The sequence below is a fragment of the Lithobates pipiens genome, unplaced genomic scaffold, assembly GCF_037356315.1.
Source record: "Lithobates pipiens isolate NorthernLeopardFrog02 unplaced genomic scaffold, aLitPip1_a1.2 Scaffold_23, whole genome shotgun sequence".
NCBI lineage: Eukaryota > Metazoa > Chordata > Amphibia > Anura > Ranidae > Lithobates > Lithobates pipiens.
Genome location: NW_027507785.1, coordinates 166,612,444 through 166,629,052, shown reverse-complemented (window position 1 = coordinate 166,629,052; position 16,609 = coordinate 166,612,444). Strand labels below are relative to the sequence as shown.

Genomic DNA, 16,609 nt, shown 5'->3' with positions numbered 1-16,609 from the left:
CCAGATGAAGTCCAAATGAAGTCTGATACCTGCCAGATGCAGATGGACTTCCAGGACCAGGGCTATGAAACATGCGGAAAGAGTGAAAATGAAATGGATCGGGAAACAACAAGTCCAGGTAATAATAGAATGTCCAATTTCATTTTATTGTGTCTGAAATAACAGGCACATGGACAACAACAATAGAACATACAGAATTTCAAAACATACAGCTTACAGTATCACCCAGGTGGGATAAACATAGAGACCACCCCCAATATAGGCTTAAAATAAACAAGAAAACATTCCCGAACCGGGGGCTAGAGTCCCTTCTCAAGACCTCCAACACCAATTAGGCAAACCAATCCCACCCAGGTGGGTAGTAATCATCGCAAGGCCATGCATTACAACGAGATGCCCAAAGTTTTGTTGTTTTATAAAGAAAGGGAAAAGGAGGGAGATGGGCGATGAGCCGGGCCCCAGGCGGACAGAGCATACACTTGTTGAAACTGGTCATTCCCAGGGAGGCCCACAACCCACCGCTGCCCGCCAGGGCTAACCGGCAGAATCTAATCATAAAAAATAAAGGGCTGAGGAAGCGAAACGGTAAGGGGGAAGGGAATTACGAAAGAAAGGGGCTACAGGGGGAGACAGGGAGGAAGGAGGGTCAGGGAGAAAAAGGGGGGATCAGAACAGAGAGACAGACCAAGTAAAAGAAACACAGAAAAGGCTCCAGGCGAGCTAAAGGTGTCTGTTTATTTTTGTAATGCTTCTGAGCATGGGCACTTCAAGATATGCTGCATCCAGTGACAGGTAATCAAGGATACTTTTTCGGCATATTTATAAAGTATTGAATGTGACATTCACCAAAAATTCATTGCAGGTATATTCTTGGAGCATGCATTTCGAATTACAGTTATTGAATTGCCTGTAGTGGCTGTTTGGTTAACCGCTTGAGATCCGCGCTATAGCTGAATGACGGCTACAGCGCAGACCTGCTTTGCCGGGACTACGTCTATTTACGTCGTCCCGTGCATGAGCGGCCTGCGCGCCCCCTAAGGGACGCTCGCGCGGCGCGCTCTGTGATCAGCGAGTCTATGAGACTCGCCTGATCACGGATCGGAGCAAGGGGTCGATCCCGACCCCTTACCACGTGATCAGCTGTCAGCCAATGACAGCCGATCATGTGACACAACAGAGCCGGTAATGGAGAGGGAAAAAAAAGCGGATCACCGGTGGCCGTGATTGGGACATCAGTCCCGATCACGGCCAGCTTATCAGTGCCCTCCTGCCCCCTGCCAGTGCCACCTAACTAATAAAAAATCGCCCCCCATCAGTGCCCACAGTGCCACCCATCAGTGCCCACAGTGCCACCTATCAGTGCCCAAAATCTGCCTCAAAAACAGTGCTGCACCCCAGTGCCACATATCTGTGCCCATCAGTGTCATCTACCAGTGCCCATCAGTGCCCATCAGTGCTGCCCATCAGTGCCCATCAGTGCCACCTATCAGAGCCACCTATCAGTGCCACCTATCAGTGCCCATCAGTCCCATCTATCAGTGGTACCTATCAGTGCCCCTTAGTGCCACCCATCCGTGCCACCCATCAGTGCCACCCATCAGTGCCCATCTTTGCCCATCAGTACCGCCTTATCTGTGCCCATCAGTACTGCCTTATCTGTGCCTATCGGTGCCACCTTATTTGTGCCTATTAGTGCCGCCTTAACTGTGCCTATTAGTGCCCACCAGTGCAGCCTATCAGTGCCCACCAGTGCCGCCTCATCAGCGCATTTCAATGAAGGAGAAAAATGACCTGTTTGCAAAATTTTATAACAAACTAAGAAAATTGAATTTTTTTTTTTGCATCTTTTTTTGTTTGTTTAGCAAAAAATAAAACTCCCAGCTGTAATTAAATACCACCAAAAGAAAGCTCTATTTGTGGGAAAAAATGATAAAAATTTCATTTGGGTACAGCTTTGTATGGCCACGCAATTGTCATTCAAAGTGCATCAGCGCTGAAAGCTGAAAATTGGTCTGGGCAGGAGGGGGGTTTAAGTGCCCAGTAAGCAAGTGGTTAATGTAAAATTTGCTGCTTTATAAATATGACCCATATCTGTATTTAATATGACCACCACACAAGAGTCAGTATTTGTACCAATATTTTTCACAATATTTAACTTTTTTACATTAAAAAAATTGTGGTGTTTTTTGATAGTAAAAAGAAGAAGGGGAGGGGTATAGAAGACAGAAACAGGTTGGGGAGTAAATACAATTAGTAGATACAACAATAGAGGAAGAGAAGGTATCATTATGGAAGAAGAGAGAAAAGAGAAGAGATATATTTGAAAATAAACATTGTATTGTATTGTATTGTATTGTAATATTGCACAATAATGAATGGGTAAACAAATAAATACAATAAATAAAATAATACAATAAAATATCAAAAGTTCACCAACATTTAAAGAAATTATCAAATGACCTCAGAGAATAAATAATATGAAAGGTAAGATATAGAGTAATTGTCATTTTGGTCCCAACAGTGTTTACTAACCTAACTGAACTGCGGGGAAGGGTGGGGGCTCTTACCTACAGAAAAAGTAGTATCACGGGTTAAATATAATTCTGTGGTGCAAGAGGTACCTGTTTACCGGTGTCAGAGTGAACCTACCACTGAGCCTATATCTTTTTGAATTTAGTAGGGCAGTGCCTGTGTTCATATATGCTTTTCTTATATGGAACTTTAGCATTAATTTGGCACAAACTTGATTCATGGGTCAGAGAGGTGGCTTAAATCAAAGTACATGACACTTATTTACAAGCAACAAATAACATTTAGTGAAAAACAGTAGTGTATTTCTCTAATTATAAGTGGTAGTAGACCCAGAAGACAATAATTAGAAGAGCCCAGCAAAGGTGTGAGCAATTTGTTTTCCCACGTGGCCACATGTGAAACTGGGACTATTGGGGAGGGCAGGCTAGTTAAAGCAGTGAGGGAGCTGACAGGCAATTAACTGATTTGCCATTTTGAGTGCTGATGTGTGACTGACAAGCTCAGGGAGATAACTGACAGAGCTGCAAAGCACTGAAAGGAGAGAGCCTGAGATCAGTACAGTGGGAACTTCAGCAGATCCTAGCGTGCAGTACAGATGAGCTGCTCCTAAGGTCTGCAGCGCACAGGCTTGGTTCTTGCTCTTGGAAGAACTTGGCCAGGGTAGCAGAGTGGCGGGAGTGTATTGAGACATCTCCTAGGTAACATGTTGGCCTAGGAAACATCCCAACGAACTCCTGCCAGAACCAAACCATCATGCTGTATTGATCAGTGACTTAGTTAATTGCACGTCTGCCAGTTATCCTCCAGTGCCTACCAGTCCAGGTTACACGAGCACAGGTTCAGTGCTTGCAGCTCTCCACACAGGCATATGATAGTGTGCCTCTCTGATCTTGTAAATTTCCTGACAGGCAAAGAGAGGCATGTTGACAGTGGAGCCATCATGGGCCAAACAGGGACAGCCAATTGGCTGGATGTGGCTCGGGCCCTAAAGTGCTCATCTCCGGTCTAGCAGGTTTTTGGGCTAGGGGTTCCATGAGTGATAATTAGAATCATTTGGGTACTGTTAAGGAATTTGTTTGTAAGAACAGGAAGGCATACAGTAGTATAAGTGGTACTTCACTTGGAAGTGTAGTATAGGAATAAAAGTGTGGCCACATCTATACATTTTTTTTTACCTTTTTCAGCATGGGTCTCAGCAGGGTGCACATGAATAGGGCACATGTGTAGAGGTCTGTCAGTATGTGGTTTTGGTGGCCTTCCACATCTAGTAGACCTTTTTTCTTGTCCTTTTGCATAATTGTTTCCTATGTGTGCAAATGATCATTGGGACATGTGATTTTACTGTTATATATGTGGGGGACAGGTGTTTTGGGGATCATTACTATGTGAGGACATGTGTCTTGGTGACATGTGTGTTTTACATGTGTGGTGACACTAGACATGATCAGTGAGAAAAAAGCTGTAAAAAACAGCTCATACTCACTGATCACCAGCTGGCTGCAGAGATCTACTCTCCTCTCCACACCGACAACTTCCGGGTGAGGAGAGCCAATCGCCTAGCAACCGGCTCTTTGTTTACATCACATGATGGCCGTGATTGGACAAGGCCGTCATGTGATCAGGAGGGCCAATCACAGAGCCCTCCTGCCGATCTAAGATGCTCCGTTTCCAGGTGACATGAGCGCATTGGGATTGGGATGGGTTTACACACACAAATCCCAGTGCTGGCGCTCATGCACGCAATCGTGCGTGGCCAGCGGCTACATGCATCAGGTCCCCCACCTGCAGTGGGCGCGTTCTCTGGTGGCCCAAAAAAAGGGATTTTGCCCAGGAGAGCCATTTTGCCGCAGTATATCTGCGTGAGCCAGTCGGCAACCAGTCACATCACATGAAACATGGTGTCAGAAGTATCTGAATCCATGCTGTTTCTACACATTTGATACTGAGAGTCTGCTAGCCTTGATGTGAGAGTTCTTAGAACTGATTGTGCCTTGTAGCCATTGCAATACTGTCCTGGAAGCTGAGCAGTTGAAGCAAGGAAAACAGCATCATGGCAGCTAACAGCATTCTGCTGCCTGAGGCAATGAGAGTGAGTGGAGATATCAGCAGTAACTGGGACAATTTCAGGGCTAAGTTTGAGGACTACTCCCTAGCCACAGGGTTAAATCAGAAGAAGCCTTGAGCAGTGCAAGCAGCCACACGGAGGAGGGTGATGAGCAGTGAATGCCTCCATGTTTACAAACATAAGCTGAACCTCACAGAGGAGCAAAAGAGAGACACTAAAGCCATTTTGGATGCATTAGAAGTTTTCTTCAGGCCCTCTAAAATCAATAGACAGGTTTGTCACACGACTTAGCCCTTGTACACATGGTCGGAGATTCCGACAACCAAATCCGTCAGATTTTGTCCGTCGGATTTTGTAAACAGATTTTGTCCGAAACTGTTGTATACCCACTTCCCACCCGGCCAATGCATATATACGGCCGGGTGGGAGCCGTCTACTCCTGATAGGACGTTCAGGAACATCCTTCAGAAGTAGCGGGATCGCGCGCGCGTGCCCGCGCAGCGGCGCGATCCCGATGTGCTTATGTCACCTGGACACGGCACATCTCAGATCGGCAGGAGGGCTCTGTGATTGGCCCTCCTGATCACATGACGGCCGTGTCCAATCACGGCCGTCATGTGATGTAAACAAACAGCCGGTTGCTAGGCAATCGGCTCTCCTCTCCTCACACGGAAGTAATCGCTGAGGAGAGGAGAGCAGAACGCTGCAGCCGGCTGATGATTAGTGAGTATGAGCTGATTTTTACAGCTTTTTACTCACTGATCATCAGTCTAGTGTCAACACACAACACACCACACAGTACAAACACAGTCCCCACATATGTCCCCAAAACACACATGTCCCCAAAACACACATGTCCCCAAAACATACATGTCCCCAAATAATAAAAACACATGTCCCTAATAATAAAAACATGTCCCCCACATATGTCCCACTAAAATCACATGTCCCAATGATTATCTGCACACATATGTACGTGATCACCTGCACACATATGTACATGATCATTTGCGTACATATGTCCCTGATCACACAAACCAATTATTATACACTTAGCGGAATTTTTTTTACCAAAAACATGTAGCAGAATACATTTTGGCTAAAATTTATAACAAAATTTGATTTTATTGGATTTCTTTTCAAATAGAAAAAAGAAAATATTGTTTTTTTTCCAAAATTTTTTGCGCTTATATCGCAAAAAATAAAAAACGGAGTCGTGAATAAATAACACCAAAATAAAGCTCTATTTGTGCGAACAAAATGATAACAATTTCATTTGGGTACAGTGTAGCATGACCGCGCAATTGTCATTGAAAGCGCAAGAGCGATGAAAGCTGAAAATTGGGCTGGGAAGGAAGGGGGTGAAAGTGCCCTGTATTGTAGTGGATACACACGGTCGGACAAAGTTGTCGGAAAATCCGACCTGATGACGTTATTTCGTTACAACGGTACTACGTTCACGCTAGTAGTCAATAGCTTTGGTGTAGAAATTTGATCTGAGCATGCGTGGCACTTTGTCCGATCGGAATTCTCTACACATGATCGGAGTATGTCCGATCAGAGCATTTTGTCTGAAAATTTTACCAACAAGTTGGAAAACTTGGTCCGTCGGAAACAGTCCGATGTAGACCACACACAGTCGGAATATCCGACAAAACGGTCCGATTGGACACATTCCGTCGGAATCTCCGACTGTGTGTACAAGGGCTAAGAGAAAATGGTGCCAGCTGTGAGTATTGCTCTCTGAGAGATGAACTTATGTGTAATAAAATAGTTCTGGGTATGACTAGTGAAAGCACACACAACCACCTATTGAGGAAACATGATTTAGACCTACAAACAGAAATTGAGATATGTCGTACCACAGAACTTGACAAATATATGAAAGCTTTGGAGCAGGATAAACTGATTGACAATGCAGCCTCTAAACAACAGCAAAGGTTTCAGCACAAGAGTCGCCTACACAACTTACTTGAGAGGAAACCTTCATCGTGCAAGTATTGCGGCAAAGAGCATGTACAAGAGAAAGAAAGGTGTCCTGCATATGGGAAAATCTGTACTGCATGTGGTAAACCAAAGCACTTTGGAAGAATGTTTAGTGTTTATTTACTAAAGTTGGAAAGTGCAAAATCAGGTTCACTTCTGCATAGAAACCAATGAGCCTCTAACCCCAGCTTGTTCAATTAAGCTTTGGTAATAAAACCTAGAAGCGCATCGGTTTCTATGCAGAAGTGAGCCTGATTTTTCACTTTTTAGCTTTAGCAAATAAACCCCATTGTGTACTTAAAAGTGGGGTATGCCTGTATTCCTGCTGAGCTACACAATGTTGATAATCAGCCTGCAAAATCTCTGACTAGGCCGCTGACAAAACAGCAAATTCTTCACTCCTACAGTGATGTGTTTGAGGGTCAAATAGTCTCTGTTCCAGGAGAGGTTCATTTTGAACTTGTCTCTACCATTCAACCTGTGCAATGTGCCCCACGCAATGTGCCTATCACCATTAAGCCACAGGTTAAAGCTCAACTAGATAAATATGAAGCTGAAGGACATCTAACTTCAGTATCAGAGCCTACAGATTGGATCAGCAAAAGTTGTTATCAGAAAGCCTGAGAAGATCAGAGTATGTATCGATCCCAAGGTTCTGAATATGGCCTTGAAACCGTCACAATTCTTAATGCCAACACTCAATGATATTTTGCACAAACTACCCAAAGCACGTGTCTTCACACTTGTTGATACTAGAGATGCCTTTTTACAGTGCAAACTGGATGACGAGTAGCTACATGACCGCTTTCTGGACTCCTTGGGGCAGAAAGAGGTGGCTCAAACTACCATTTGGTGTCTCTGTAGCACCTGAGGTATACCAGCAAAAGCAGCATGAACTATAAGGTGGGCTTCACAGAATTGAGGCAATAGCTGATGACATTCTTATAGTTGGTTGCTGTAATACAGATGAGGAGGCTGAGCATGACCATAAAAAAAGTTAATAGTGCTACTGGATCATTGTAGACAGGTGATGCTGAGGCTTAATATAAAGAAATTGCATCTTAAAGTGAAAGAAGTCAGTTTCCATGGACATATCCTGTCTTCACAAGGCTTAAATGCTGGCCCAGTGTCAGGGATGGGCTCTCAGCAGTTCTCTTCTCTGTGCTCAGGCTGCTCAGCTGTCAAATAATTGTCAGCATTCATTTTTCCACAGTGGCTCACCTGGTGATCATTTCCTGCTCGTCAGTCCAGCCTACAGCCAGACCCTTCTGGCTATTTAAACTTGCTTGTTTATTTCTTTCTTGCCTATACCTTGGTCGAACATTTCTGCAGATTCTCTGATGTGTTCCTGTTAAAGACTTTGCTCAGCTGTCCTCCCTTCTGGTTCTTGATCCTGTTCTGCTGCCTTCAACTACACTGATCTCTCGTTTCCTGATTTACTGGCTTGTCTGACTATTCACTTTGGCTTCCAATCCCTTGCTATGTATTGACTACATTTACTGATCTGCACCATTTTTACCATTATATTAAAAGGTATAATTTTTACTGCATTTTCTGTCTCAGTCTGATTCGTGGTTGCTGACACCCGGATAAAATTAAAGCCATTGTGGACATGCTACAGCCTGCTGATGCCAAAGTGGTACAGAGATTTATTGGCTTTGTTACATACCTAGCAAAATTTATGCCACACTTATCTGAGGTGTGTGAGCCATTAAGGCGATTTATGGACAAAAATGCAGTTTAGCACTGGCTTCCCAAGCATGACTGAGCAGTAGAGGATATAAAATGCTTGGTCACCTCTTCCCCAGTGTTGAAATACTATAATGTAGACAGGGTGCATTGGTTTTCGTCCGAATGCATTTTCGTCTGAATTTCAGGTATTTTCGTTATCGTTTTAACAAACGATAACGAAAGTGCAGAATCCGAAAAACGAAAGATGCGACATAAACAAATGCTTTATTTTCATTTTCGTCGTGACAACAGTTCGATATAGATAGGATATTTGACATGATGCTGACAATAACAATCTGTGTTTATTGAACTTGTGGTCGAATGTGCCTAACCTTAACTCTATTAGTCCAGGATTATTCTACATAGAGAGAAAAGATTTGACATAGAGAGAAAAGATTCGACATAGAGAGAAAAGATCGCTGCTGGAATTGGGTGAGGGAAGTAAAATAAAAATAATGATGATGATGAATGTTATTGGCTGATTGTAACCAAGGAGGAAGAGCAGTAAAATAGCTAGAACTAAGTACACACGTACAGCCAACTTACTTTCACTTACGATTGCTAGCAGAGAGAGACACACACACTGAATCACTTCAGAAGACAGTCAATCTTAGCTGGTCTATTTGTCAGAGAACCTAAATTATTTAGCAATTAAGCATTAGCACAGCAGCAGAATAATAGTGAAGCAAGCTACAGTTCAACTTAACTTTTTCATAATAATTTGCTGCAATTGTGTTAGTGTTGTGAACTTGATAGTGATACTAGTGTTTAGGATTTATTATTATAGATTCTATATTATAGATTGAGATTCTATATAGATTCTATATACCCTATCTTGTTACCTGTCTGATCAGTGATCACTATCACCAGTCCATTTTCTGTTTAAACTATATACATTCAACATGAACGACAAAGATTTGACAAAGCAGTGAAAAACATACAAACGTTGAATCTTTGGCTTATGGTGTCTGTTGAAAGTTCTAAGAAGATTCGACAGAGCAGCTAAACTATACGGAGTCATACAGTCTTGTTGCTCCGTCGAATCTTCTTTGAACATTCGACAGACACCATAAGCCTTCAACCTTAATGAATTTGGATTTTCGGACGAATGCAATAAATAAATGTATTTTTCGGACGAAAACGAAATTCCGAAACAAAATATTTCTGTGTGCACATTTCTACTATAATGCGGCAAAGCCTGATACGATACAAAGTGACTCCAGTAAAAATGACCTAGGTTGTCTTTTGCTGGAAGGTCAGCCAATTGCAAATGGGTCCAGAGCTCTTTCATCAGCTGAGCAAAATTATGCTCAAATTGAGAAGAAATGTTTGGGTATTTAATTTTGCTTGCCAGCACTACCATCGTTATCTTTATGGATGGGATTTAATTACAGTTGAAACTGATCACAAACTCTCATAGCCAAATTCAAGAAGCACCTTTTGTGTGCTCCCAAGCGTTTTCAGAGTGTGATGCTTACATTGCATCATTACAACCCCAATGTTGTCTACTACAAGCCAGGATGTGAAATGTATATCAGTGATACCCTAAAGAGAGCTACTTCAGATAATGTGGTACCTGGTGGTGAGCATGAGCATCGTACAATTTGTCTGCGGCAACAGGAACAACATTTTTCAATCTTAATGTCACAGATCAGCGACTACATCAACTCATCCAGTACACCAACAGTGATGCAATTTTACAAGCTTTGAAGTCTATTCTTTTGTGTGGGTGGCCAGATGAAAAAGAGGCAGTACCTGCAATTGTAAGGCTGCATTCACACCTGAGCGTATCATTTTCAGGCAGAAAGTTATGCGATTTTGCCACCATTTTTTATAGGTCAAAAGGTCACCAATGTAAAAAAGCAGAAAAACGCCCAAATCTACCCAAATTGAGCTACGAAAAAAGCTCCAGAACTTTTTTGAGCTTCAGGCGATTTGCAGTGGAGATGTGAACCATCACCATAGAGAATAATTGATTTTTTCTCATCCAGCATTTTAGAGCTTCAGCCTTCAAGCTACAAAATGCTGAGGTGTGAATGGGGCCTCAGGGAATACTGGTCCCTTAGAGATGAGATCAGCATACAAAACAGTATCTTGTAAAAAGGTCCAAGGGTCATAGTGCCGAAGTCACTGAGAGCAAAGATGTTATTACGCATACACTCCAGACATTGGAGGTGAAGCATGCTACAGACAAGTTGTGATACTCTTTACTGGCCCATTTAATTGTACCACCTGCAATAAATATGCCCATTTACAACAAAAAGAAACCATGATGTCACATGAGATACCTGCATGTCCGTGGCAGGTTATCAGTATGGACTTATTCAACTATGCAGGCAAATACCTGCTATTAGTCGATCATTATTCAGACTTCTGGGAAATAGAACTGCTTCCTGACTTATCCACTGAAGCTACAATTAAGAGGTGCAAGGCTTAGTTTGCACGTCATAGCCAACCAGATACAGCGATCTCTGATAATAGCCCTCAGTTTGCAAGGATTGAGTTCAGAAAATTTGCCACTGAATGGGAGTTTGAGCACGTTACTACCTCACCATGTCATCCACAGGCTATTGACAAAGCTGAATCAGCTGTAAAGATTGTTAAAAATGTATGCAAGAAAGCACAAAGTGATAGTAAAGACCCATGAAAGGCCATTTTACATTGGAGAAACACTCCAACCAAAGGCATGGATAGTAGTCCAGCACAAAGACTGTTGTCAAGGAGATTAACTGCTTGCTAACCGCAGCGTGTGCCCGTGGCCAATGCGACTGCCCGGCAGGCATGATGACCGCACGATGATCACTCGTGACAGAGCGAGAACCGGGACCTGTGTGTGCAAACACACAAATCCTGGTTCTTTCAGGAGATACTAAGTATGAACACCGATCTCTGTCATCCCCTAGTCAGTCCCATCCTCCCTACAGTTAGAACACACCTAGGGAACACAGTTAATCCCTTGATCGCCCCCTAGTGTTAAACCCTTTCCTGCCAGTGACATACAGTAATCAGTGCATTTTTATAGCACTGATGACTGTATAATTGTCAATAGTCCCAAAAATGTGTCAAAATTGTCCAATTTGTCTGCCGCAATATCGCAGTAAAAAAAAAAAAAATATATGAAAATGTCTCAAATCTATCCCCTATTTTGTAGACGCTATAACTTTTGCGCAAACCAATCAATATATGCTTATTGCATTTTTTATTACCAAAAATATGTAGAAGAATACATATCAGTCTAAACTGAGAAAAAATTGGCTTTTTAAAAAAAAAGATTGGGGATATTTATTATAACAAAAAGTACAAGAGATGGTCAAATACCACCAAAAGAAAGCTCTATTTGTGGGGAAAAAATGTCAATTTTGTTTGGGTACAGGGTCACACGGCCGCGCAATTGTCAGTTAAATTGACGCAGTGCCGTATTGCAAAAAAAGGCCTGGTCATTGAGCAGCCAAATCTTCCAGGGCTGAAGTGGTTAGCAACAATGTTGGAAAGGAGACTGTTGTTCAAGGTACAGTATGTTAAATCTTGGACAACTCCTCTCACCCTCTCCACAATATTTTTATTATATTTTTTTTACTAGTAATGGCGGTGATTTTTATTGTGACTGAGACATTATGGCAGACTTATGACAATTATACAGCGATCAGTGCTACAAAATGCACTGATTACTGTATAAATGTCACTGGCAGGGAAGGGGTTAACACTAGGGGGTGATCAAGGGGTTCCCTGACTGTGTGTTCTAACTGTAGGGGGAGGGGACTGACTATAGGAGATGACAGATCATGGTTCCTAGCTATTAGGAACTCACGATCTGCATTTCCTCTCCTCACAGAACAGAGATTTGTGTGTTTACACACACACGTCCTTCCTCTGCCTCTCGTGCCCATGATAGCTCGTGGTCGGTGGTCATTGCGACCGCTGAACACGAGCATTGGCACCCCTGCAGTGCAGCGAGAGCATGCGCACGCCTGCTATCCCACTTAAAGGAGCCAACGTACTGCTACGACAGTTCGCGGGATCGTGCCAACCTGCCGCAGTATAATGATGGTGGCTGGTCAGCAAGTGGTTAAAGACTCCAACTCCAATCCAACAACATTACTGACCGTGCAAATCAGTTTGTTAAGCCTGCTTTCCCAGCATGCTACCAAATGCAGGAAAGCACTGGCCACCACAGACTCAAAAAACATCTTCAACGTTTGACCGGCAGATGTTAAAAGACATCAAGCTCCTCAAAAAATAGGTGACTCTGGCCCTTCAGTGTTCTTGCTCCAGTCCAGCTTATTATCTACTATCTATCTGAGCACGTCATCCAGTTGAGAGGTGGAAGTAGTGCTTTGGGCACTGGTTGTACAACTGTGATAAAGTCTGTGGAAGCAAAAAAATAAGGTAAGTATTTCACTGTATCCCCCTATAGATTAAACTAACAATTACCCCCTGCTGTGGGTGGGGGGCCCCAAAATGCAAGGTGAATTTTTCAGTATTGCTGGAGTTCAGCATTAAAGATTTTACCTTTTACCACATATTTACAATAAAAACTTCCACAAGGAAACATAACCATAGTTTCCTGTTCAGACAGGTTTTTTTGTTACAAGGAAATAGTTCCTGTAAACTAATTGATCTTTTAGACTGTCAGAAGAGTCCAATGCTACTCTGCTACCCACTGTCCATGCATAATCTATTATTGCTCCACCCTTGCGACAGAAATTCTCCTAACCCTCTATCCAACTGTGGGATAACCTCAAACATCCCTGTGGTTTGCTCTCCCCACATTTACCCCATTCATAATCCATAATTACCCTGAGATATGACTTACCAGGTGTTTTTAAGCATTGGATTGACTCTCAATCAATTTCATTTCATTGTCTGCTTTCTCCAAAAGGTGTAAAACCCTTTCCCAATCTGCAAAAAGACGATCATTTAGATAATTCTGTTATTCCAATATTTGTAAGTCAAACACTGTGGGGGGAGATTTACTAAAACTGGTACACACAGAATTTGGTGCAGCTATGGATAGTAACCAATCAGCTTCCAGGTTTTGTGGTTAAACCCCACTTGAACAAGCTGAAGTTAGAAGCTGATTGGTTACTATGCACAGCTGCACCAGATTCTTTGTGCTCCAGTTTTAGTAAATCTTCCCTCTCCATCACCGCTCACAGATCAGGCGAGAGACTGACATTTATACCCTTTAAATCCAAATGCAAGAACGACCCACATTTCTCAGGGCTAATTCCTCTTCTTCTTAGCAACTTGTTATCTAAATATATAATGCCATGCAAAAGTATTCACCCCCCCCCCCCCCTTGCCATTTTTCATGTTTTGTTGCCTCACAACCTGGAATTAACATGGATTGTTTGAGAATTTGCATCATTTAATTTACAGAACATGCCCACAACTTTGAAGATTTTTTATTTTTTTTTTTATTGTACAGCAAACAACAAATAGGACAAAATAACAGAAAAAGTTAATGTGCGTAACTATTCACCCCCCTAAAGTCAATACTTTGAATAGCCACATTTTGTAGCTATCAGAGCCCCAAGTCACTTTGGATAAGTCTCTATGAGCTTGCCACATCTTACCACTGGGATTTTTGCCCATTCCTCTTTGCAAAACTGCACCAGCTCCTTCAAGTTGGATGGTTTGCGCTTGTGAACAGCAATCTTTAAGTCTGACCACAGATTTTCTATTGGATTGAGGCCTGGGCTTTGACTAGGCCATTCCAACACATTTACATGTGTTGTTTTATCAGTGTGTTTGGAGTCATTGTCCTGCTGGAAGATGAACCTCCGTCCTAGCCTCAAGTCACACACAGAGTGGTACAGGTTTTGCTCAAGAATATCCCTGTATTTAGCACCATCCATCTTTCCCTCTTTCCCTGGCCAATTTCCGAGTCCTGACTGCTGGTGTTCTTTGGGTGATGTGACGTGTTTGGTTTGCGCCAGACACAGCGTTTTGTTTGATGGCCAAAAAGTTCAATTTTAGTCTTATCAGACCAGAGCACCTTCCTCCATACCTTTTGGGAGTCTCTCACATGCCTTTTCGCAAACTCAAAACATGCCATTTTGTTTTTTTTGCTGAAAGTAATGGCTTTCTTCTGGCCACTCTGCCATAAAGCCCAACTCTATGGCTTATTGTCATCCTATGTACAGATACTCCAGTCTCTGCTGTGGAACTCTGCAGCTCCTACAGGGTTACCTCTGTGATGACTCTCTGACAGGGGCGGACTGACAACTCATGGGGCCCCCGGGCAATAGGAGATTATGGGGCCCCCAGGCAATCAGAGATTATGGGACCACACAGTATACACACACACAGTATACAATCACACAGTATACACAGACATGTTTCTATTGGCTGAGAAGGTACTGGAGAGGTGGGGCAGCTATAATCTCTGGATTTTTAGACCAAAGGGATGTCAGTAAGGGACATTTCAGAGACAGATGTAAAAAAAACACAGATTTTTACATACTGTCCCTGGTTTTACTGAGGTTGGCAACCCTGATGGGGCCCCCTAGTGGCCCGGGGCCCTCGGGCAGTGTCCGAGTGGCCAAATGGTCAGTCCGCCCCTGCTCTCTGATTAATGCCCTCCTTGCCCGGTCCGTAAGTTTTGGTGTGTGGCCGTCTCTTGGCAGGTTTGCTGCTTTGCCATGTTCTTCCCACTTGGTTATCATATATTTGATGGTGCTCCTAGGGATTATCAAAGATTTGGATATTTTTTTATAACCTAACTCTTACTTGTACTTCTCAACAACATTGTCCCTTACTTCTTTGGAGAGTTCCTTGGTCTAAATGGCAGTGTTTGGTTAGTGGTGTCTCTTGCTTAGGTGTTGCAGCCTCTGGGGCCTTTCAAAAAGGTGTGTATATAAAATAGGGGGAATATCGTGTGTGTATGTTATACACTGAAATATGCTGCCACCGAACGGATGGAAGAAATAGGTAGAGCCAGATCTCCTGTGTACTCGGCTCTGCTCATAGTCACGCCCAGTCCCACCCCCTGGACAGCTCCTAGCATTGACGTTCCGGCATTGGACCGGCGTTTTGTCCATCATAGGATCTGGGCCAAGGGGCGGGACTGGGCATGACGCTGAGCCGAGTACACAGGAGATCCGACTCTGTCTATTTTGGCAAGGCTGCAGATGGACACTGATCAGGCTGCAGTGAGGAGCAATGCTGCAGATGGGCACTGATTAGGCTGCAGATGGGCACAGATCAGGCTGCACTGAAGCTGCAGATGGGAACAGAAAAGGCTGCATTGAGGCTGCAGATGGGCACTAATCAAGCTGCATTGATGCTCGCTGACCATTATTTTGCTTTAAATTGGTTTATTTAAAAAAAAACGTTTTTTTTCCTGAACCTTCCCTCCTACATTGGGGTGCTTGTTATACACGGATAAATACGGTATGTGACTTCCGAAGGTAATTGGTTACACCAGAGCTTTTTATGGGCTTCATAACAAAGGGGGTGAATATATACACACATGCCAGTTAAAAAATTTTTTATTTCTGAAAAATAGTTTTATGTATATATTTTTCTAATTTTACTTCACCAACTTAGACTATTGTGTTCTGATCCATCACATATAATTCAGATTAAAAAAAATGTAACTAAATTGTTACTAAATGTAACAAAATAGGTAAAAAGCCAAGGGGGTAAATACTTTTGAAAGACGCTGTACTTCCAATGCCCCTTAAAGTGCTTGTAAGCCTCAAACATGAAATATGAACAATGCATATCCCTCCATAGTGTTTACTTGTCTCAATTAGGAGCACTAAGTGTCATCTTCGTCTGCTGCTTTTTTCCTCTGCTATCGGCTTGAATCACTTCTAACAAGTTTTCCTGACACAAGAGAAAAATTATGACAGCATAGGGATCTCCAGCTGATTAACAGCCTCAGCTCTGTTACTGTATGCTACATGGAGGGGGTGTGCCTCCAATCAGCTCTCAGAGCTCTCCTCACTTCAGCTCTTCAGCTCTCCACCCCCTTTTTTTCTGGACTTTCAGACAAGCTTTATAATTCAGCACTATGAACAGATGCAGAGAAGAGAGGGCTGAGAAGATCGACAGGTACAACTTATGTAGGAGGCATTGTTTAATCTCTGTGTATCAATTGAGTCCAGTCTCTTCACTGGGCATATGGAAGGGTTTACAACCACTTTAACACAGACCTGTACACACCTCCACTACAGTGATGCAGTGTACAGGAGCTCCCTGCAGGTTGCTGACATCCTATTCCTGGGCATCTTCCGGTTTCTGATCTTCAGCTGTTCTTGTTGGCCAGGCTGAGATGATGTCACACGC

General features: G+C 43.0%; 1 protein-coding gene across 6 annotated transcripts in view; it reads left to right on the top strand.

The window, feature by feature from the left end:
• Positions 1–16,609, top strand: part of LOC143928001 (myomegalin-like) — a 426,442-nt gene that overhangs the window by 315,981 nt on the left and 93,852 nt on the right. For all 6 annotated transcript variants that reach the window (XM_077452562.1, XM_077452560.1, XM_077452558.1 and 3 more), the window contains one exon: positions 5–118. In XM_077452562.1, the coding sequence (XP_077308688.1) occupies positions 5–118 (114 nt within the window). The remainder of the gene's footprint in view (positions 1–4; positions 119–16,609) is intronic.